Genomic DNA, 24,621 nt, shown 5'->3' with positions numbered 1-24,621 from the left:
GGGGGACGAGAATTAAAACCTTCAAAGAGCTTAGGGGTCGAAAATTAGCGGGTCTTATTTTTCTTACCCTCGCTCAAGGAAAGAGCAGCAAATTCGTCGTCAAAACAGTGATGGCGGCAAGAGCTGTTGCTCACTTGTGCAAAAAAGTGTAATATAGTTATTTTTAAAATAATGACACTGAATCCTCTTGCAAATCCTAAAGGAGTTAAGCTGTGCTGTGAACTATGTTCGAAGCCAGCTTTTATATTTTGCACCAAATGTCGAGTAACCTATTACTGGTAAGTAAAGTTCGTTCTCGCCATAATTGATATAATAGAATCAAGCTGAATAGTTAGCTACCTAGCTAGTTACAAGAAGGAACTTTTAATAATATCATAAATAGGATGGATGTCATATTTCACATACATGGCTAGTCTCACAAATGTCGAGGTATATACCCTGTTTATTATTTCCATGAGAGGCCATAATACTTATTTTGAACTATGCAGTCTCAATTTAGGGTCCATGCTCTACCAGACAACTCCAACATTTAACAGGCCGTGCATTGTCCAGTCAGGGATAACCACAAATTAGGCTATGATAGTCTAATTAGTGTATGATAACCTATTTAGGCGATTTATCTCTCCTTATTAAACTATCAACATGGTTTTTGCTGCTTATCGCTGTTCTGTTGCATAGCCGCAATGATTTTATTAGCTAAAAACATTCTATATAGAACATACTTTTGATACTCCAAATATATTTTTATATATAGGTGAATATTCTGTGGCTCCCAGTTCTACGGACTGCGGATTGAATCCCGCTCACTGCTTGGCAGTATGTTAGTGATGAACAAAGTAGTTCTTCTTCAATAAAAATATATTTTTCTTTATTATTAGCACTGTCAAAAGATATAGCGCTTAGTTTGTTTTGATTATTAACGCATGCACTGTATTACGGCTTCTTTGTTTTACGGCCACGGTTGGTTCTGGAAAAAGGCTAAATATCCTGCGTGCATATTTTCACATAGCCTAAATAGACTATTTCTTGTCTAATTAGCCAATCCAAAGACTTTTGGGGTATAATTTTGGTCCTTTAAAGCAAACTATTAAAAATCTTCTTTGAAGGAAATAGGAGATGATCTCCTAACTAGTCTATAGAAAATCTCCTAACTAAGATACTATCCTAATTTGGCGAATAGCCTAATTTGCGGTTATCCCTGACTGATTGTGCCATCTCCGTAATTTTCCTTCCCTTTCCTCCTCCCACACGCCTACTATGAAGTGATCTAGCTAATAAGAAGACTCTAATCAATTGTTTTTTGAAGCTAGCTATAACCTCTTGTGTGAAATGAATTACGTACTTACTTCTAACTTAGCTAGCAAGTCAATCCATGACCATCATGTTTTACGTACGTGATTACCTAAATTGGCTCCTGTGCTAAAATGTCAATTCCACTTGATAAATAACTTTATAGTTTTTCCTATACCCACCTCTTTAACACATTATTTTGTGTACAGCCTTTAGCAAAAAAGGAATTGGCTAAAATATCCTAGTCCCATGATTTATGTCTCACAATAGTGATGTATTGATTTCCATCTAAAAGACTCATTTTAATTATTCAGGGCTTGAGTTAGAAAGATAAAGTATGCTTGCAAACTGTATCAGGATCATTTTTTTAATTGATTGGGTTTATTATGGAAATTTTAGTGATGCAGAACATCAAGCAATAGATTGGATTGGTATTCATGAAAAAATTTGTCAACTTCTAATACCCTTACGAATGCCTGTTCCTTTTATCAGTGGTTCTGAAAAAGAAAGACAATATCAAAAGCAACAGCAAAACTTAAGACAGGTAAAGAATTTATATAAACATGATTAAATGCATGTAAACATCTTGTAAAAATATTTTTTGAGATACTGTTCCTTTTTATCCCTTGTTTTTTGCTGTGATGAATTCCCAAGGTTTTATTAAAATTTTACCTGAGTGGCAACTCTAAGTAAGATAAATTTGAATCATCAATAAAGTTTTGGAAAAAATGCCTAAAATTTTTCAACAGGTTTGTTTTAAAGACCTTCAGGGCTAAGGTACACTAAATTAGCATTTACATATGTTTTTTTGCATATTTACACAGCCTAAAAATCTCCACACTATTATGAAGATATAACAAAATATAACAAAACTTGGTTCAATTTATGACTTGCTGGGTCTTATCCCTCATATAATTTAAAGAATTCATGTTTACCAATGTTACTTTAACATTTCTAAGAAGATGTACATTGTCTAGAAACAAATGATTGAATTAACTCAAACTGCTGGTCAAAAGTTATTGTTTGAAGGGAAGTATGAGTATGCTATACCAGCTGCTATGCAATCCCTGAAATTCTCAATAGCAGTGTATGGATTGGACAGTATTCATTTGGTTCCTTCCTATCTTATCCTTGGAGAAGCATGCATTGGTAAGAATACTTTGTGAAATGTGGTGATCTCCTCAATGATTCAAATCCACATGTTTGTATGAAGTATAGTCATTCCTGCAGTTCAAACCACAAAATTGAAAACTATTATGCTTTAGTGGCAGATGAAATTTAGGAACACAACAAATAAAAGAAAAATATGTTAAGTCAGTTGCACATTAGGTGGATTTCTTAATCATAAACCAATTTAGGCTGCATTGTTGATTTGTAGCATAAATTGTGCATCCTATTTGACTCACTTTAGCTTTACACACACTACTCTGGCATTTTATAACAAATTTAACCTAAAAGGTAATTTTTTTTCAGTATGGTAGATAAGAGTAGTATATATATACTAAATAGATGCAAATGGAAATTTACTACAAATTGGTATTCCTGTGCTCTTTCATAAAAGCATTTAAAATTATACACTTAAGCAGGAGTTAACATAATTTTATACGGTTGAGTTCAACTGTAAATGACGTATTATCTTTCTGTAGTTTCGCTTTCTTTTTTTAGGGCTTGGCCGTCTGAAACAAGCTGAAGATTACTTATCCCAAGCTCAATGGACTGTCTTGAAAACACCTGAATGTGAAAATGATATTAAATCAAGATTGTATCGAAATCTTGGAATGATGTATGCGACACAAGGCAATGATGACGAGGCCTTGAGATATTTAGCTGAAGATGTAGGCTTTAATTTTTTTAAGCAGAGGCTATAGTTGGTAACTGGCAACTTAGATGAGAACGGTGTATAATATTTTATAACGAGTTCCTTTGGGTACAAATGTAAATTTTAGGCGCGACTAAAGTTAAGGGTCGATTTTTAATCTCGTTGACGCAGTTTTTGTGCAACTTGTTATTTCCTTTATTATTTTTCCTATAAACGTTACTTAATTGCTCAAATTATTTTAGAACTATGCTTCTTATGACTTGTAAGACTGTAGCAAAATTTGTTTTTTAGATCTATCATGCGTCGTTAGCATTTGGGCCTGATGATATTCGTACGTCAGGAGGATATTTTCACATGGCAAATGTGTTTTACCGCAAAGATAAGCTTGATGTTGCATTCTCATTGTATTCACAGGTATATATGAAAACAGGGTAGTTCCGATTTAGATTTACGTCTCCCTGAAGGTATTGGTTAGGACGCTGCCGATAGTTGGTTTGAACTACTAGTATTCTTCGAGAAAGCGTCGGAAACTTCGGTTGCGACATAAATATAACGTGCGTGATCAGGCATCTGAGACGGATCGTTTACAGGACATACAACAAGGCGCCTGAAATTTCGTGCACGGCGAATTTTATTCCATGTATATCCATTTTTTTATTATTATTATTTTTTTAAGTTCTAAGTTCATTTACCTCTATAATGATAGCCGTAGTCTGTCTGTTCGTGCGTCTGTTTGGCTTTTTGTTATGGAAACACGAAATGCGATATATAAAGGATGGGTGACCCCGTGGACGTTTTTGCACGGGTTAACGTCTAGTCTCTATAATAATAACAGCTGTTGGAAGTGTGTTTAAAATAATAGCGGAATCACTACATTGTGCTAAGAATGCGCGAAATAGCGATACAACCTCAGAACGTGGAATTTTCCACGCGCTAACGACTAGTCTAATATTAGTGACTTCTTTAATACGAAAAATTTCATGTTAACGTTAACGGTGCCTAACTTCACTTTTTTCTCATTGTTGTGCTCGATTTTAATCGTATACGACCGCGTACCGCAATATTTTTACCCAACTCGATTTTTCGTATACAATTAAAATGAATCTTTTGTGACCTGAAATGTAACGGTTTTGTGACACGTAGAAGAATAAAAATAAGGCTATCCTTTCATATTCATTTTCTATTATCCCAGGATTTTTGTTTCGTGAAATATTAAAAAGCATGAGTGTGATCTTGGCTCCCACGCTATATTTAAAGAAAGTAATACCAGAAAGATGAAATTCGTTATTGTTCAGTGTGACCGATGCATTGGTTATAATTTAAGAATGAGCTATTCTTTTTGGTTACTTTCTGCATTGTTGTAATGTACATTATCTTCTTTAAGCTGACTACTATGTGGTACGATCACTTGTTGATGTTGGTCAAACAAAGAATTCGCGTTCCACCTCCACCAACGGGGATTGGACCAACACAAGGAACACAGCAAGACGAGGATTTTGATTTTCTTGGTAAGTCTGAAGTACGGTAACTGGCTAGACATTTATTAAAACCTCTATCGTGTAAACAGGGCTTAAGCATGATATTAATAGCAATAGTAGTAGCAATAATAGTTCTTGGATATAAAAAATGATTAATTTCGACAAGGATAATATGATTCTTCAACTTTTTAGATGAAGCCGAGGGGGCTGAAGCTGTTCAGATTTTAAATGCAATTCTTGAAGTGCGTGAAAAGCAATCTTCCTCAACACCAAGTGTATTGCTGAAAGTTTACTTTACACTAGCCATGTTATACCTTGTGTTGCAAGACAAAACTTTAGTAAGTATCCTTCTGAGCAAAATATAATCACATTTTACTTATTTTAAGTTGTTTTTGTATATTATCGTCGAAACACCAAAAAACATTTTTCAGCCCTACTTTTTTGTCGGCGTTCATCTTTGTCACTTCTTCAGAATTTCGTCATTTAGGTTCGACAAAACATTCAACCGACTAATATAATCAGGTTGCTGACTATATTAGTCGGTTGAACTAACACCAAGAATTAAAATCCAGTCCAAAGTTTGTGGACATTTTAGGACCTATTCGCGATTGATGGCATGTCTAAGAATACTTCATCATACTTCATAATTAATACGCAAAATTGTAAAAGTTAATCTTTGCAAATACGTTAAGTTGGTTAAGGCGTTCCTTTTGCGGTGTCCTAATAAAATCTATCCAAAAATTTAGATTGATCTATATTATCCGACCGCCCAATTAATTTGTCTACCCATATTTTCGTTTGCCTGAATTTTTGTCATAACTTATGGATGCCGTAAAATCTTATTGGCAGATGGTTTAAAAAATCCATTGATGGCGTCATAAATTAGGCGCGCTAGAATTAAAAGCTGATTTTTTTTTACTATTATTTAATTTAGAGGTAAATTACCTGCAATGTCTATGTCAATGTAAATGTCTGCAAAATAACCCTAAAGAAAATTTAACAATAGGATTCATTTCTTTTTTTTAAGATCTCCGCGCTGCGAACTTAAGAAAAATATTTTTTAGAAATTATTTTGAGAAAAAATTCTTGTAATGTGAAACATGTGCAGCTGTTCATGTACAACAAACATCGCGTTTTGTGCTGTAACGCGCAAACAAAAATCTTCAAAACATTAGAAATGTTTACTAAACAATCTGTTATATAAAAAATCCCCGCGAAATTAAGATTTCGTTTTAAACCATAAACAAGAAGCCCTGGGGGCTCTAAGAATTTCCGCTCGCTACCAAAATATTTGATGAAAACCTGCTAATTCGTTGTGTTATATTGTGCTAAACATTTGAGGAGGTTTGGTGCATGAACCTCTGAAGATAAAGCACACAAGTGACATTATATCTTACAACAAACGCAAACAAAACGAAACGTGTCATAATAAACTCACATTTTAAAATAAATTGCTAACAAAAAATACAGCCTAACATTCATGGTAAGTCTTGCGATTGAAACGTTTATGGTCTTAAACGGCATTTAGTTGACAAAAAATCAAAATTTTGCTGTGACCATCATTTTCAGCATACTTTTTTTATTAACAGTGCCAATTTTTGTCGAAAATAAAGCAGTTTTAATTTTTGGTTAAATTTTGGCCTAAAATGACATTTAGGTGACAAAAATCAAACTTTTGTACCATCATCATTTTCAGCATACTTTATTTGTTAACTGTGCCAGATTTAGCCGAAAATAAAATGGTTTTAATTTTTGGATCAATTTTGGCCTAAAATGGCATTTAGGTGACAAAAATCAAAATTTCGATGTCACCATTATGTTCACCATACTTTTTTTGTTAACTTTGCCAATTTTTGTTGAAAACAAATACTAATTTTGTTCTGAAACATCATTTAGATGAGTTCCCAGTAGTTGGGGAGCTTGGGTGCGAAGTTTACATCTGTGACGGAGGAACGTGTAATCCCAGGGTCGATTTTTTCTCAAAAAATGCTCCAAAAGAAAAGAACGACGGTTTTAAAGAATTTCCTACGCATTCGGGCGCGGAAATTCAATAATGTCCAAAAATCAAAAATTACTATGGCATGAAATGTCGAGGTTTTATCTTTTTTACGAAATTCTTGCGGTATGAGACTGCGATATGTACTATGTATATAACTAATATTTTATGACTGCGATATAAAAAGAAATAATTGATAGTTGTACAACATTTATTCAGTTCATGCATTAATTTATAGTCTTATGTAGAACTTTGCAAAAATAAGTCCTCACGTTGCAAATTTATCCGTTGATATTTTCTATTTTTTTATTTTTATATTTATATAAAAATATTTTGATTTTTTAATACACTAGGTGAATTTATTTTAAAAACAGGTTGACTACAAATCCTTAGTTTGCAAGTGCGATATTCACTTTTTATAAGTTGACCTTTCGCTCTATTAATATTCGTATATTCTATCTGTCCGCGAATTCAAAGTCATGTAAAAGTAACTTAAACTACACACAAAATTCCACTTGCAATGCATTTTACGGGCTTTGTTGCGATGTGAGAACTCCTGTGGATTTTCCACAGGAAAGCGACTGTTGTTTACAAAAATACGCAAGTAGAATCCTACTTTTAAACGTTTTTAGCGCACTTGCAATCGTCTGACTATGCGCGTTAGCATTTCCGTCTGTGTTTTTGCAGCTTTGTAAGTTGGCACGAAACTTACTTTCAAAGCCTACAACCAATTAAATTTTCGAAAATGCTTAAACTTTTGGGGCTGCGGCAAGAAGGCTTTTAGTTGACCGGAAAACTAGAAGCAAGACTATTTTGAAGCACTAGATAATTAGACCAGTCATCTGTTTGAAATGTTCTTATTGTGATACATTAAGTGGATAAATTTTGGCGTGCATTAATTTTGGCGAATTTGGCAAATTTTGGCGAATTTTGCCAAATTAAATCCTCGCCGAATTAAATACTCGCTAAATTTAACATAATTTACCGTTTGCAAAATTAAATTCCCGCCAAATTTTTTTAAAAAAAAACGTTTTTTTTTTTAATCAAAAAAAGAAAAACGAACTTTTTTTATTTTTACAGCAAGTTTTTACAACAAATACAAGTATAAAGAGGATTGTTACATGTAAATCGTGTGTTTTACGTTTATTATTATTATAAAACATTTTAAGACTTAAAAATTCATTTCTTTGTGTCATTCGCCAAAATAACCCCTCCCCCCAAAAAAAATAAACATTTTTTTTGTATTCACCAAATTAAATCCTCGCCAAATTTTATAAAATTGATAATTCACCAAATTAAATCCCCACCAAATATTCCATTTTGGTCATTCGCCAAATTAAATACTCACCAAAATTTATTTTATAGGCAAAAAAGTTTTCTGAGAAAGCTACAGAAATGGCTAGTAAAGGAGTATCAATGGAAGCTGGTCAGTCACGAGTCATGATGGAAGTTCAAAAAGCTATCAAGAGTAGTTAAATAATTATGATATAACTTCTCGTGTGTTTTTATGATACAGACAGAAATTGTATATACTGAAACTTATCTTAAATATTTTAATATATATTATTTTTAACCCTGTATATGTTTATCATTTTTTACGTTATGAATGGATCTTCTACACCAACGTCGACCCCAGGGCTCTCTTATTGATATCAGTAAATTTGTACCGCACAAAGAGCCCTGGTGTCCAGGTTGGTCCTAAATTTCTTAACTTCTGTCTAGGCATGTATTTCAAGTGTGGATGGATGTTGTATCAAATTATATTGTTTTTGGTGTACAATAATAAGTTTGATTTATTAACAAAAACTAAGATAAAATAAGTTAGTAGTCATATTTTTTGTGTGTAGGTTCTTGTAACGAAATGATCATGTGATGATTCCAAGGGTTTTTGGGTAATCTAATCTTAGACAATGTTTACTCTTTTGATTCACTATAGTGGTCTGCACTGTATAGTGCACTATTTTGAAAAAAGCCGAAATCATTCCTCTTCGATGTCTGAAGTGTTTGGAACTTGTGTAACTTTATGGCGACTTCAAAGTGTAGATTTTTGTGATTATATGTGCTTTTTATTTCTCAATTTATATAGTCACGTGATATCGTTTATTTGGGTAATTATCTCTCAGATTCTGCAAAACGCCTATTGACGTCACAGCAAGACAGATATACCGTCAAGGTTGATATAGCTTTTGGTGGGGTATAAAAATACAATGTCAAAATCTACAATGATATTACTAGGCTTTTGTTGAAAGAAAGGGAAAAAGAAACTTGCGAAGGAATCTGCATTAAAACTTTAATTTGGATCCCTTGATCACGTGTGTGCAAGTGTGCTTTTTTATGATTCTCTTTTCTCCTTCATTATTCCGTCGAATGTCACTTTTTCTTCTTTTAAGGTTTTCTTTTTTGTTTTCTAATTAATGTCATCAACACTTTTTCCAACACGTTTGTGTCAAAACTACGATTTTATACTGTACTTCTTTATAGCGTCAAGAATTTCATGCTCCTGAAATGCTTCCAGCCTCTCGAATATTAATCTCCGTAAGGTAGCGAAATCAAAAAGTTGAGATGTCTTTGAAGTCACTACATAATTAGAAGTTGAAATTTTTGGAAATTTTTCAACATCACGGAATTTTCTGCCTCAACTTTTGCTGACGTAATAATAAGTAGCTTTTCCTAATTTCTGAAATTAGAAGAACATTTTAATTGTTTAAAACAATTTATCCCTGGTGTTTCCACAATTATCAGCAACGCGATTGAATAAAAAAACATTTATAAATAGTTGACGTCATCTTTTCATGGGCAAATATAAATAACTTCTAAAATATTTACTAAACTTAATTTTACAAATAGATCTATGAAAATTCCAGTGTTGCAATGCGTTATAAAATTAAAACGGAACAATTCCTGGATAGTGAAAAATTCATAAGAAAAAAACCAGAGCGTCCGTAAAAACTGAAGTCACGTGAGTGCTCAATCAACCGCCCAGGCCGGATATCAAAAAAGTATTGCTCTACGTGCTAACAGGTACAAACAACGCCTATGATACTAAAACGTATTTGATTAGACAAGTTTTTTCGAAATATCGAAGGGGAGGGTGGGGCGCTTAATCAATATGGGTACACCTAATCAAGGATATACAGTAATATGCGTTAAAAGGAAACAAAAAAAGCCGGCAGTTACTAAATTTTGGTGAGTGATTAATATTTTTTGCCAACCAACCATTTTTGCCGATTTTTTCCCCAGCTATCATTTTTTACCGATTTTTCTTTTTTTTCGTTTTTTTTTTCAAATCAATATTTTGACTCTGATTTTTGCCAACTTTTTTTACCAATAAGGTAAATTACATGCACAAACTTGAGTGCGCAATACAAAAAAAAAGAGAGAGAAACTCATGACGCACTAGCATAACTAACGTTTTTATGCAGCCCTACGGGTGAATAATAAAAACGTTATGACACTCTTTTTAGCTAACAAACTGTTATTGTTCCGTAAAATTCAATCTTGGTACTCTTGAACAAAAGTATGCAATGCGTGATTTGGGTTTGGATTCGGTAAATTCGAGGTGGAGTTTAATTGGACAGCGACAGCTACTTTTTCACTTCATGTTTCTTCCTGTTCAACATCTCGCTCATCACTATCATCATCGCCACCTTGTACATTCTGTTGTCCAGCTTGATGATCAAGATTCTGATCCCCATTCTCGTCATCTTCAAGCGTGACACCTTTCACATCCATTCTTTCATCTTTGTTGTTGTTCGCTTCAAATTTATTCTGAATCATTGGTTTGTTCAATTGCGAAAGCTTATTTTCATCATTTTCATTTGAGATATCTTTCTGCTCATATACGCCGGTTTTTTTATTAACGAAATCGTCCTTGCTTTTCTAAATAAAGAAATATAATTACAAAAAACAACAAACAAACAATATCAAGAGAGAAATAGAGATCAGCCGTAAAAATAAGGGCAAAGAGATTTACTTAAAGAGTACGATAAAAATACTAGAAAATTATTACATATCAGGTTTCCACTTATACTCCATTTTCGTGTGATCACCGCATATTTTTTAGTACGCACGAAGTTTACTATGAAAAAATAGTCAGGCTGGCGTCAACAACAATTAGCATGTTTCAACAAAACCAACACCTGAAATTCTATGTCCGTTGTAAACATTTACAAGTCAACTTTTACATGTTTAAATTTCGCGACTATGTCATAGAAACAACCAGTGTGGCGGCTAAATTCGAAATTAGGCGTGCTATTAGAAAATTATTTTAATCGCAGAATTTTTTGCAAATTTTGTGAAAAATTGACATATTCGCCAAATTAATTGCCATGAAAAAAGTGTTATTTTGCCTGATTTTCAAAAATAAATTATAAAATTTTTGATTAACTGATTTGCGAAATAATTCTGTCGAAAATAATCTAGGGGAAGCTGAATGTCAAGTATTAAGTAATTCCAAGTTTTATATCATATTTAAAATGCATGTTTTGTTCCAAATCTTATGTAAATTTACCTTTCATTCTTATCTGTTTCTTTGTCAAATAGACAAATAGCTGAAGGGAAGGACAGACAGAGAAAAACAGACAGAGAGACAAGCAGACAGAGACAAACAGAGAGACAGGCAGCACACAGAGAGACAGACAGACACGTAGAGACAGACATAGAGACATAAAATCATACAATTAAACTAACCATTATTCTCGGGCGAAGAAACTTCTTGAAAAGACCAGGCATACGTTTATTCGGAATGGGCATTTGTTGTTTCGGGGCTATCATCATCTGCGCTATAGGTTTTACCTTGTTTTCTTCATTGGCTATATCTTTGGAGGGTGGTTTTAATTGATTAACTCTAGCTTTCGCTTCTAAAGCCTGTACATTTTTAGGTTCTTTAAGGTCTTTTAATGTATAGTCTGTATCGGAATTAAATTTTATTTTCTGTCCTCCATCGATCAACCCACCAATTTTCTTTATTGGTCGAATGTTTCTGTCCTCTCTGATTTTTTGGTTTTCTTCTTCAAAATGATCATCTTTCTGCGCGATGGGTTGTATAGTTGACTGATATAAAGATTGTTTTTCTTGTGTTTCTTCTTGTTGCGCCTGTGCTAACGGGCTTAACTTATCTTTATCATCGCTGGCAAGTTGACGGTACCGGCTGTTTTCTTTGATAGTCGGTTCTTCGTCTTTTCCTCGTATTATTTCGTTAACTACGTACCTATTATTCCCGTACTTTTTTCTGATGACGTCATCTTCAGTCAATTTCGAAGTTTCTTCTTTAACGGTTTTCTCGTCATCACTACCTTGATGGTCATATTTTCTTGCTCCAGGTAAACCGTCTTTAAATAATTGTCTTTGTTTATTTATAAACTGATTGGCATTGCTCTCTAATACTTCGTCTCGGTTTCTCTCGCTGACTGAATTATCAAGTTCTTGAGGTTTTTTCTCGGTTACTCCGGCAAAAACTCGTTTAACAATCGCGTCATCTGCAGGAACCGATGCTACAGTTGACATAGTGTCGCTAATTGATGGTTTTAAACCATTATCTTTAGGTAATGAATTTACATCACGTGTATCCTCTAATGCACGGTCATTTTTTGAGGATGTCAGATTTTTCGAAATATTTTCCAACTCATCAAGCTTAGCATCATCCCGATCCAACTGATCTGGAGTGTTTTTCTTATCTCCGGTACCTGAAATGTAAGATTTGCTACAGAAATAGGATAAAGACGAAAGCTTGTTTGCACAACACCCTTTTTTCTTTATACGCATGAAATATTTAAAACTTGGTATTTTTAAGCATAGGCCAGACTCGATTTCTTTTAACATTTTTCTCCAAAATGCACAGCCGTAGCAAGGCCTACGCTTTATTAAGACATAAATTGCATCGAACATAGACAATTTTAATAGTCAATTTTGCCAAATTTTTTATTGGCCATAGGGTCAACCATTGTAGCTCCTCAGGTACACTATAAATCATAAATTTGTTTTTTTAAAAATGTATTAAAATGAAACTTAATAAAATGAAGTGATAAAGTATCAAACATACGTGTGTAGTTATTACTTGAGCCAAATCTACAAACAGTAAGTTCATTCTAAAAAGAAAAATATAAAGTGAAAACACACAAAACAACAACAACAACAAAACACCACAACCACCACCACCATCAACAATAACAACAACAACAATAACAATAACAACAGCGACAACAACAACAACAACAATAAAATAAAACAACTTACTTTGACATTTCGTACTTCTTTAGCGTATAACTTCACTCGGTCTTGATATTGCCGCGCAAGCTCGGTAACTTGTTCCAAGCGATCCTAAAACGACAAGTCGAACAAAGAATAAGTGCCTCTCGTAAGTTAGTTTGTGAAAGTAGATGTGCATATTAAAGAAAAAGAAAATTAAATCTAAATCTTATTTTACTCTTTTTTTTAACTAATCCATCACAATTTCGTTTCTTCCATTATAACAAATTAATGAGATTCAACATCGAGGAAATTTCTAACAGTTCTTAAAATACATTCGTAAAATACTCGAGCAAATAAATACATGGCAAGAAAATGGAATGATTTTGCCTCTGATCATAACAAAGGATCATTAAAAGTGTACTCCTGTTCATGTTTTATTGAGGTGCTTTTTTTTTCAAAAATCCAAAAAAGAATCATCTGCGTTCATTAATATCATTAATTACCTGCAAAATGTATTTCTATAATCTGGAAAATTATTTACCCGCAAAAATTGTAATCATGAAGGTACGCTTAAAGTAATAGACCCAAACTTACCACAGTGCTTTTGTAGTTTTCTTCAAAACGTTTCGCTAATTCTTGGTACTGGACTCTTTGATTATATAACTCTTGCACTCGACCTAAATGCAAATTTCAAACAATAACTAAACAAAAGATGTGTTTATGTTAACTTTCAGTAATTTGCAGCAACAAAAAAGGACATTTTATTAAACCAAATTAATGACTTCTGTGAACTTTTGGTTCCAAAAAAATATTTTGATTACAGGGCTCCAATTAATAATAATTTATGTTTTAAATTGACGGTAGCCACCCTGTAAATATTTTTAAATAAATAAAATAAATAAATAAATAAATACTGTTATTTAGTGCTGAAGTTTTTAAAAAAATAAAGACTTTAGTCCTATCTAAACCTTAGTTGCCTATAAAAAAAGTATAAGGAACTATTTACTTTGCAGACTGATCGATTCGCTTTCTTTGGAATCCTTTAACTTTCTATAATCTTCTTTATATTCAGCAGACAGGCGAGTATGTTCGGTGCTCAATCTTGAATAAGTTTGCTGCAAAGCAAGGTAGTTCTGCTTCATTTCTTCATGGTTGGCCTGCATGAACCGAAAATTTCACACGTCAAAAATCTCAGCGAATCGACAACACCAAGTGCACATTTAAAAAAAGTTTATTTACACAAATTACAGAATTCGTCTCACAATAAATATCCTTTTTTAATTTGCCAATGTTTTCTCTACAAAATATCAACTTTTTATTAGGTAAAAGTTAATTTAATATGACATAGTGCATTTGATGCGTCCTAATGACTCAACGTGTCACTAAAACCACCTTCCATCTTTGCTTCTTATGTCTGATCAAAACAGAAATGCTCTATACAACATAAACAAAACAACGGTCCACATTTTTGCATCCTGGTCTGGTTAAACTCGGTACACATGCTTCAAGTGCTTACCTGGCTATATGTTATTTTGATGGAATTAATTTTCATAAAAAAAATATTTAATTTTTCGGCGTTAGCAAGTCCATTCATTCGATGAGTTTTTTATTCTCGATTAACATCCTTTCAAGGACTTGTATGTAGCAGATATACACATATTTTGTTTTATAAAAAATCAATTACTTAAAGAGAATCTTTAAAAATTCTTTTCAAATTTTTTAAAAAGCTCTTTCTGTTCTCAAGATATTCACATTTAAAGAATTTCAGATTTAATTATGTGCATAAATTATGATGTCATATTTAAGTAATAGCAAATTTTGACATTTTGTGTCATCAGTAATTTTAGACCTGTTACAGAATATGCATTCAAATTTTATCAATGTATAGATATTATAAGGTGAATTGGTTAACATAAACTTTTTGCCAAAATAACACTTGTTTTCTCGTCCTATAGGCCTCTTAATTTTTTGCTGATGACTCAATAACTCAAGATCTGCAACTTGGTTTGCAATTTAATTTTCTGGGTAAGCTTGTATTTACCCTATATGTACACTTACAAAATTTAATTGAACCCAACAGGCAGATCAAATTAAAAAAGACTTGTTATCCAACTTTTTAAGCTCTATAATATAAGTCCAACATCATTTTATACATTAGGGGCTCCTTTAAAGGGAACCAAATATATAAAATGATGTTGTACTTATTTTATAAGGATTAAAAAGTTGGTCTTTTTAAATTTTTTAAAAAGCTCTTTTCGTTTTAAGATATTAACATTTAAAAAATTTCAGATTTAATTATGATGCATAAATTATGATGTGATATTTAAGGAATAGCAAGTTTTGATATTTTCTGTTATCAGTAATTTTGGACCTGTTAGGATTGTACAAACTTTATTAATGCATAGATTTATAAAGGTAAATTGATTAATATAATTTTTTTGCCATAATTATTTAATTTGCCATATTGTTTGTTCGTCCCAGGCTCGTCCCAATAACTTGGAACTGTAACTTGCTTGAAGGGCTGATGTTCTTTCTAATTTTCGTCTCTGATTTTTTCTCTTTTTGTTCGAGAGTGAGTAGAAGTATTTCAAATTGTATTCGAAATAGAGAGAAGAAAATAATTTTGTCCAATCAGAAGGTGAAGTAGTTGAAATGTTAGAACGTAGATCTGTTGATATGTGTTGTGTTCAGGAAGTTAGGTGGAGAGGAGCTTCAGTGAGATTTGTGGAAGGTAGGAGGGCAAGGTATAAGCTTTTTTGGATTGGTAATAGTGATGGATATGGAGGAGTTGGCATATTCGTTGCAGAGAAGTGGGTAGAAAAAGTAATAGATGTTATGCGTGTTAATAATCGTATTATAGTGATAAAGTTTTTGATAGGTAATAGGATTGTCACTTTTCTGTCAGTTTATGCTCCACAGTGTGGACTCAGTGACGAAGATAAAGATAAGTTTTATGATGAGTTAATAGCAGTCACATCAAAGTTTGGAGACACTGAACTTGTCATGGTGGGCGGCGACTTTAATGGTCATGTTGGGAAGTCATCTGAAGGTTATAGAGGTGTGCATGGAGGCTATGGATTTGGGAGCAGAAATAAGGAAGGGGAGAGATTGCTTGAGTTTAGAATGGCAACGGACATGGTGGTTTGCAACACATCATTCAGTAAGAGACAGAGTAAGCTGATAACATATGAGTCAGGTGGTTGTAAGACACAGATAGATTACTTTTTGGTTAGAAAGTCAGACAAGAAAGTGGTGAAGGACGTGAAAGTTATATCGGGGGAAGAGTGTGTTTCCCAGCATAGGTTGCTGGTTTGTGATATTATCTTGAAGAGTGTCAGAGAAGCCAAGGGAAAGTACAGGCCCCGTCGAAAAGTCTGGAAGCTGAAGGAAGAGATTGTAGCAAGACAATTTAGTGCAAAAGTTCAGCAGTTAGCCTACAATAGTCAATGTGATAGTGACAATGTTGAAAGTACTTGGACTACTTTGAAGAATTGTCTTCTAGAAGCTTCTGATGATACCTGTGGGTGGACAAAAGGACCAGCTAGACATAGACAGACCTGGTGGTGGAATAATGAGGTTGACCAGTGTATAAAGGAAAAGAGGAAACTTTGGAAAAAGTGGAAGTCAGGTGGTAGTAAAAATATTTACTTAGAAGCTAAGCGTCGGGCTCGTACAGCAGTGTATAAGGCAAAATCAGAAGCAGAGAGAAACAGATTTGCAGATGTGTTAAGAAGGGAAGACCAGCGCAATGAGGTATTCAAGATAGCAAAGCAAATGAAGAAGACTAATCAAGATATTGTAGGTGAGAAGTGTATACGTAATGATGAAGGTGTTTTGGCTAGCACAGAGGAGGAGAAAAGGGTAGCTTGGAAGAATCATTATCAGAGGTTGCTTAACACTGAGTTTGATTGGGACGAGGATAATTTGTCTGATGATGATGTCGTAGAAGGGCCAGCCATGCAGATCAAGACAGAATGGGTAGTGGAGGCTATTAGGAAAATGAAGATTGGCAAGGCTGCAGGAGTATCAGGTATTGTTGCAGAGATGGTAAAAGCATCTGGATATATTGGAGTTGAGCTTATTACAAGTCTTGCTAACCAGATTATAAAGGATGGTGCTATTCCGAGTGAGTGGCAGTCGAGTGTAATAGTGAATTGTTTCAAGGGCAAGGGTGATGCATTAGAAAGGGGTAACTATAGAGGTTTGAAGTTGGTTGATCAAGTAATGAAAGTTATTGAAAGAGTGATTGATAAGTTACTTAGAGAAAGAATTGATATAGATAAGATGCAATTTGGTTTTGTTCCAGGGCGTGGCACTACAGATGCAATATTTTTACTCAGACAGCTTCAGGAAAAGTATTTAGGAAAGAGAAAGAATCTCTATTTTGCCTTTGTAGATTTAGAGAAAGCTTTTGATAGAGTGCCACGTAAAGTTATTTGGTGGGCTATGAGAAAATTAGGTGTGGATGAGTGGCTAGTTACGATGGTTCAGTCTATGTACAGCAATGCTAGAAGTCGTGTCAGGATTAACGATTCACTTAGTGATGAATTTAGTGTAAATATTGGTGTACATCAGGGTTCTGTATTTAGTTCTTGTTGTTTATTCTAGTCTTAGAAGCACTGTCGATGGAGTTCAGAACAGGTTGCCCATGGGAGTTATTGTATGCAGATGATTTGGTTCTCATAGCAGAGTCGATGGAAGAATTAGTTGAAAAGTTTGAGAAGTGGAAGAAAGGTAGTAGAAGAGAAAGGGTTGAAGGTAAACACAGCAAGTCTAAAGTCATGATAAGTAGCATTGCAGCCAAGTGTGACCTTGTAGTTGGAAAGTGGCCTTGTGGAGTTTGCAGGAAAGGGGTTGGTAGTAACTCAATTTTTTGTCAGACTTGCAAGCATTGGGTACATAAGAAGTGCAGTAGTATTAGTGGAAGGTTAAGAGCTGGCATACAGTTTGTATGCAAGCGTTGCAAAGGTGAGATTATAGAGAATAAAGTATTTCCAGCTTTAATGATGTACAACAGTGGCTCGTTAGAGATAGTTAAGAACTTCTGTTACTTAGGTGATATGTTGGGCAGTGAAGGGGGTGTTGGAAGAAGTGTTACTTGCAGGATAGGTTCTGCTTGGAAAAAGTTTAGAGAGTTACTTCCTTTATTGACTAGCAGAGTCCTGTCAATTCAGGTAAAAGGTAGGTTGTATGAGGCCTGTGTAAGAAGTGTTATGTTGTACGGTAGTGAGACATGGGCAGTGAAGCAGGAAGATCTTGACCGTTTAGAAAGGAATGATATGAGAATGGTTAGGTGGATGTGTAATGCCAGTCTAAGAGACAGAAAGAGTTCAGATGAGCTAAGAAGCAGGCTAAGTCTCTGTAGAATTAAAGATGTTATCCAGATAAGAAGATTGAATTGGCTGGGGCACTTGGAAAGAATGGAGGAGGATAATTGGGTAAGAAAGTGTAGAGACTTAATAGTTCCTGGGGCAAAGCCCAGAGACAGACCGAGAAAGACTTGACAGGAGGTTATAAGGACAGACTTGATAGAGAGGAAGTTGAGTTTAGATCTAACACAGTCTAGATCAGATTGGAAGAGGGTCATTAATATACCCCGTCCAACCCATGCTAGCATGGAAAACGGACGTTAAGCCGAGAATGATGATGATGATGAGAAGTTGCAAAAATTGCTGACAGATCAATAATGCCAAAATAAATCTTAAAAGATATGGTGCCTGCTCCATAATGCGAAACCTCTACTGCAGAAACTTTAGAAAGTAAAATAACTTGAGTAAAACTTTCTAAGATACTGAATAATGTAACAAGAATAAAGAAATGAGCCTTATTGTCAAAAAGTTTTTCGTTTATTTCATTTTAGTGGGAACAAATAATATCAATTCGTTAATTTAAATTAAAAGCGCAAAAAAAACAATAGACATCAGTAGAAAATAAATAGTATGTCTGATTCCTTCGTTGCATTTGTTTTCAACAATGGATGAGGTTTCTTCTTATAAATGATGACACTTGCAAGCTCAATATTTAATATTAAATAAATTATCCCTTCATTCCTAAGAAATCACATAAACTTGACTACTAGGCCCTTTGCTCTGTTTCTTATAAAAAATATATGTGTAAAATAACCAGTGATGAAGTTAACGTTTTTTTTATTGCATAATATAGTTCTATATAAATCAAAAGGGAAAATTACGGAAGCTAATATGCGTGAAGAATCTTTTTCCAAATTGTGCGAAACTGTTTTTCGAAATAGTAAAAATGTTATTCGAACTGGTGAAAATGTTATTCGAAATAGTGAAAATGTTTGCTGAAATAGTAAAAATGTTATTCAAAATAGTAAAAATGTTATTCAAAATGGTAAAAATGTTTACCGAGAAATAGTAAAAATGTTTCCAGAGAGATGGTGAAAATGTTTCTCTAAATAGAACTGGGACAAATTAAGGTCTGGTGCCGAGTATAATGGTGGTACCCTCAAGTTCCCTTTTTTAGCGGGAAAAGTAAAGTAAAGAGAATGAAATGGACAGTCCAGGGAATAGTCCATGGACATTGTCCTTTAGCTTTATTATATATTCATCATGTTTTGCTCTGAGTGTGGATTGCAGTTGACTGGAAAATTTTGTGGTCATACTTCAACTACTTGATTGATTTTCTGGGACTGTCGCCACATAAGAACTTCAACTCGGCCAAGTATTTGTATACCGTAATTTTTATCACATGCGGAAAAATAAAAATGAACTTCTCTTTGTGTTACTTCTTTTTTAGAGTTAAATGATTTCATATTTGCTCATGTTGAATCGCTATTGACACTTTCTCCAGTAATAACTGCTAGGAAGTTTAAAGGAGTGAGAAATCGTTTTTCGTTAAAGTCTGTTTTCCAATAGGTAGCGAAGCCATCGTTTATTTTGAAACACTATATTCTGATTGATTAACGTCCTGAATCTGTGGCACAAAAGTAAAAACTTGTTCCAACAATAGTTTGCTGGGCGGGGCTGTGTGCACTGGGTATATAAGGGCAAGTCTCTAACTCTGTAATATTGCTAAAATAGCTAATTTTTTATTAATTCACCTACCAAATACCAATTCAGTTGTATTTTCTGAAAATTAAAAGAGATGAGGTCTTGTACCTTGTTACTATAAGCCCTTTTACACTTTGTGGTCATAGCCTTTCGCTGTGTTCTTGTGGCCGATACAAGATATAAAATACCCTGGAAATACGGTTAGGGTCATGTATTTTGAGAAATATTTTCTCTTTTTTCTGGAAACATTTTTACCATTTTGAAAAAGATTTTTACCATTTTGAATAGGATTTTCACCATTTCGAAAAAGATTTTCATGATTTTGAAGGAGATTTTCACTTATTTCAGGAAAGTATTTTTGCACCTATTGCCTTCAGTAGAAAATAGTGTAAATCATCTTAAAAAAAAGGATCTGAATTATTGTGAAAATTAATTTTGTGAATAGTGAAACTAATTTTTTAAGAAACTAATTGATGTAAAACTGATAAAACAATAGTCTCATTGCGAAGACTTAGTAATAAACCAACACTTACTTTCGCCATCTTATAATCTGTATCCAGTGCATTGAATCTGTTCATTGCCTCATGCTAAAACCATAAAAAGGTGCATTACAATAGGTCGAACCTACAACAAAAGCTGCCCTTATGACATTATATACGAAACATGCAGTGGTCTACAACTGTTTACATACATACCTTTGTTTTTGTTAAATTGTGTGTAAACATTTCCACCTTAACCATTAATTCTAAAAAAGGGAAATTTCCTTAATATATGAGATTCACTTGGTATATTTCTGAATGTACAACTTAGTATGAACGTAAACTTTTATAATAACATGTTTAAATTTACTCTAGAAATTCGCAGACAATGTAAAAACTCAAAATATAGAAGAATTAAATGATCTTAATTTCTTTTTCAAATTATGTAAATATATAGTTACCTTGCTTTGTCTCTTTATGATTCTCCCGTTCATTTTTTAACGCATCTTCTAGTTTCGATGTGTGCTGGTACACAACTGAAAAAAACAATCAAAGAAATTATGACTAACTTGTACTTAAAAACATACCACATGCTTTAAGACAGTTATACCATTACCATACCAAACTTGCATTAAAAAACATATCATATAATGTACCTTATTATAGTTAAATTATGTAAACTATATACCTTTAAGTTGTTCTCGTAAAGTTTTGCCATTTCTTATTTGTTTCCTCAGCTCTCTTTCCTTTCGGTCAACCGTTTCTGTCAAATCGCTCATACTGTAATAACAGTAACAAAGCAACAACAAGCCACCAATGGAAATTAGAAGCACACCTGTATTTCCTCTCCTGTACAGGCTCATTTTAGCAAAGAAGTTTATTTACATATTCTCTAAAAAAATAAGAACTTATCATTGCAGTTAATATCAACTTAACTGGAATTTTTAGGTTTTTTCGCATTTATTAAATATTATAATCTGACAAGTTTCAGTCTCATTAATAATTGAACAGAACTTAAAGGAATGTGAAAATAATGTTAAACTGATGTTAAACTAATGCTTGATTTTTTAAAGCTCTTTTTTAACAAGTTCTTCAAGATTTTTAGACTTTATAATAGGCATAAACTATAATATCACATGTGAGTAATGCAGCTTAGAACTGTCAAGGAAAATGGATTTAAACTCTACCAATGTAAAGGTATTGTGAATCAATTCAAACAAGTCCATTTTGATATAAATTAATTCATTTATGTAAAAATGGCACTTGTTTGCTCATCCCAGGCCTCTTAATTATAGGGTAACTTTAAGATCTTTACATAAGATAATACAACGGTCTGTTGTTTATAGTATCTATATTATTTATATTATGTATAAACTTTATCCACATTCAGCATTTACAGTATGTTTTTTTTTGCTGTCATACTTTTCTTGCTGAACGTGACAGATTAGAAAGATGTAGCCAATCTTTAAATGTCATTGTTCACCAATTTTCAAATGGACTGTTAGCCTTTTAATTACAAAATGCGATCTAAAAAAAGCATTTCTATCGCGTTTTAAAAATTTATAAACAAATGGTTTAACATTGCCGTTTGTGATTAAAAACAAAAGATACTTAAATCTTGGTTAAATTTTATTTGACAACTACAGCAATTAAATATAACAATAAGACAAACGGACTTCACATGAGCTAATTAAATTTCGCAAACAAGACATGAACTCTATTGTTTTCAACATGCAGAAATAGCTAATAGCTAATGTATTTAACAATAGGTTAACAATAACAACGAAAGTTTTGCTCTACCAAAAGCTCATGCGACGGTGATAACTATCGCGTACAGTACCGCTCGAATGTAACTTTACATGTAAGAGCTCATTCGCTGCCAGTTTTCTGGTTGTTCTGTTGGTTCGCTGTTGACTCTTGGTCTTAAATAGTTGTGTACATTTTCAGCAGCAAGCTCTGCTTTTGGCTTTGGCGTTTGCGTGGCAGGAAAAAGATGGGCTGTTAGGTGAAGCAAAGTAATTATCAGTTCATTAATTATCACTTGATAATAGTTTATAACCTCAACAATGTTTCCAAGAGAAGAAATCCATGGGAAAAGACTTTCCTTCACCAAATCCTAGCATTTTTTGTCTGTCACGCCAAGGTCAGAGTCAAAGAGCTTACCGCTGAAAAGTAAACAAATAACGTCATGCTGGAATCCATCTATAGACCGCTCGTTTGCTGTTGGTTCTCTGATCATTCTGTGAATACTGATAGTTACCTGTTTTAGTCCTTACAGGCAATATTAGGGTAGATGATAAGAATAATAAGGTCATGGTGTATACTTTTAAAAAATTATTGCATCCGCCTGCTGATTGCTGCTGACGGCTAGTAAACGCTGGTTTCAACATAAAAAATGGCAAGCTGGCTGCTAAATTTCCTTTCAACCAAACCTCAGTAAAAATCTACTTAACAAACTTCCTGATATACCGGCGATATATACAAAAAAAATTGCAAGTATCATGCAAAAATCAATCACTGCTGCGTAGCTAAAGCTACATGACAAAGAGCAGGAAGTGTGAGTGAGTGAAATTCAGAAGTGGTTCTTGATTTGTTTTGTTTTGACATATGAGAACACGGCAACGACTTCATTTAGCACCGGGCTAAGTGGTCCCGACACACGACGTACAACATAACTAACAACCTTCATACTTTATCGACATAAAAAGCCGACAGACGTTCAGTCATACTTCTCCAACCAAATGGACCCGACAAATGAAACCGCATTATCCGACATCCTCTCTATATAACAAATACATCTTTTTCCGTCGATGGTCATACCAACGTAATATCGCATAATACTGCATAATACCTTCATAATACTCTCTGTCGCTACATAACAAATACATATTTTTTCTGTCAATAATCCATAACCAACGTAATATCGCATAATACTGCATAATACTGCATAATACCTTTATAAATCAAAAAAAGTACATAAATTTTCTGTCGATGGCCATACCAACGTAATATCGCATAATACTGCATAATACCTTCATAATACTCTCTGTCGTTACATAAAAAATACATATTTTTTCTGTCGATGGCCATAACCAACGTATTATTCCAGAATATTTCGCATAACTGCCATTTACGGAAAGCTGTTTTTATAAAGTAGACAAAGTTTGAGGTTGGATACACATCCATACACAAACAGAAACGATATTTCGCTCAAATATCCTTTTGCAACAAGACATAATAACGGCCCTATTGCAGGCTAAACAAAGAGGCGTTTTTGTACAATATATTGAACAGGCGGTGGTGTTCTATGCCCACCGATAGCCAATAGAAAAGATATTTTGGACTAATACCCCCGCGAAATTACATATCACAAGTCCTAAAAAATGCCAATCTGAGGCAAGGCATTATACTATAAATTTACCGGGCTTTACTGTTATGTACTTATCGTGCAGCAGTAGAAACAAGTGTCCTCCCTGAAAATGACGCATCAAAAGCGCTAAAGCAGGCCAATCAATCCAAAGACATTACGTGTGTTTTTTATTTCAGACCATGCAAAAGTGTAAATTCTATGTCTTTTTTTCGGGGCAGTATTTCAATAGTATAGCTTGATTAGTTCTTAAACCAAATAAATTCTTAGATGCATAAAAATTTAAATGTTCCAATGATTTTTGTCCGACTGAAGAAGCTGCTGCCGTAGAGAAGCTATATCACATTAAAGTTTAGAGCCGTTTACGATGAAATTATTCCATTGTTTGTAGTTAAAATTTCACAGGTCATAACTTTTTATCGGCAAAGGCTCTTAGGCTGAAATTCTGTAGAAGGCATGTCAGTAATATAACGTATCATTAGGAAAAAGAAAAAATACTTTTTTTAACAGATATGGAAGAATTCCAAATTAAAAGTCAAAACTTCTATTTACATGGAACAAAGATGTTCCAAAAAGGCATAAGTATAAAATTTATCTCATTTAAAGAGTCTCCGTAGATTTGATATTCCATTGAAGTTAGGATCAGAGTACAAAAGCTGAAAATAGTTCTAAATAATGTAAGTATTATTGGCTATTGTTAAAAAATCATATGGTGAGTTAACAAGATCAACTTTATGAGCAACTGACCGAAAAACCAATAGACGTATGATATCGTTAGTCTTTTTAATAATAGCGGTATTTTGCCTGTTTGTCCGCGAAGAGAATTTTGCCATAATATCATTTCTATTGGTAAATGGATGTATACTCAACCTCAATTGTTGTTTTTTTCAATATGTGATCACTTTGCATTAATTGGTCTACTTTAGAAATTTTGATACGTCATTTCCAGGGAGAACACTTGTTTCTACTGCGGAATATAATGTGGCATAT

At 33.6% G+C, this 24,621-nt stretch overlaps 2 protein-coding genes across 2 annotated transcripts; one reads left to right on the top strand and one right to left on the bottom strand.

Annotated features, from left to right (window-relative positions):
• Positions 1-71: 71 nt before the first annotated feature.
• LOC130641138 (zinc finger MYND domain-containing protein 12-like) lies at positions 72-8,403 on the top strand. The gene is made up of 8 exons (XM_057447810.1): positions 72-278; positions 1,690-1,834; positions 2,268-2,439; positions 2,956-3,125; positions 3,401-3,523; positions 4,494-4,617; positions 4,780-4,925; positions 7,949-8,403. The coding sequence occupies exons 1-8, from the start codon at positions 172-174 to the stop codon at positions 8,057-8,059; spliced, it is 1,098 nt and encodes a 365-aa protein (XP_057303793.1). The 5' UTR covers positions 72-171; the 3' UTR covers positions 8,060-8,403.
• A 945-nt stretch (positions 8,404-9,348) lies between these two features.
• On the bottom strand, positions 9,349-21,365 carry LOC130641137 (Golgi integral membrane protein 4-like). The gene is made up of 10 exons (XM_057447809.1): positions 20,953-21,365; positions 20,726-20,800; positions 20,481-20,530; positions 20,319-20,372; positions 13,779-13,929; positions 13,367-13,449; positions 12,818-12,901; positions 12,624-12,669; positions 11,273-12,267; positions 9,349-10,462 (listed from the first exon to the last, which is right to left on the bottom strand). The coding sequence occupies exons 1-10, from the start codon at positions 21,125-21,127 to the stop codon at positions 10,181-10,183; spliced, it is 1,995 nt and encodes a 664-aa protein (XP_057303792.1). The 5' UTR covers positions 21,128-21,365; the 3' UTR covers positions 9,349-10,180.
• Positions 21,366-24,621: the final 3,256 nt, after the last annotated feature.

The sequence above is a fragment of the Hydractinia symbiolongicarpus genome, chromosome 4 (genome assembly GCF_029227915.1).
Source record: "Hydractinia symbiolongicarpus strain clone_291-10 chromosome 4, HSymV2.1, whole genome shotgun sequence".
In the NCBI taxonomy this organism is placed as follows: domain Eukaryota; kingdom Metazoa; phylum Cnidaria; class Hydrozoa; order Anthoathecata; family Hydractiniidae; genus Hydractinia; species Hydractinia symbiolongicarpus.
The sequence above is the reverse complement of the archived record's forward strand: the minus strand, read 5'-3'. Positions and strand labels throughout refer to the sequence as shown.

What these genes read in the sequence shown, in the direction of transcription:
- LOC130641138 (XM_057447810.1), top strand. Translation starts at nt 172, where the DNA reads ATGACACTGAATCCTCTTGCAAATCCTAAAGGAGTTAAGCTGTGCTGT. An exon ending in TGAGATATTTAGCTGAAGAT is followed by an intron (nt 3,126 to 3,400) that starts GTAGGCTTTAAT and finishes TTTGTTTTTTAG; the next exon opens with ATCTATCATGCGTCGTTAGC. An exon ending in CGAGGATTTTGATTTTCTTG is followed by an intron (nt 4,618 to 4,779) that starts GTAAGTCTGAAG and finishes TCAACTTTTTAG; the next exon opens with ATGAAGCCGAGGGGGCTGAA.
- LOC130641137 (XM_057447809.1), bottom strand. Translation starts at nt 21,127, where the DNA reads ATGAGCCTGTACAGGAGAGGAAATACAGGTGTGCTTCTAATTTCCATT. An exon ending in TTTACGAGAACAACTTAAAG is followed by an intron (nt 20,801 to 20,952) that starts GTATATAGTTTA and finishes TGTTTTTTTCAG; the next exon opens with TTGTGTACCAGCACACATCG. An exon ending in CGAATCGATCAGTCTGCAAA is followed by an intron (nt 13,450 to 13,778) that starts GTAAATAGTTCC and finishes ATTTGCATTTAG; the next exon opens with GTCGAGTGCAAGAGTTATAT.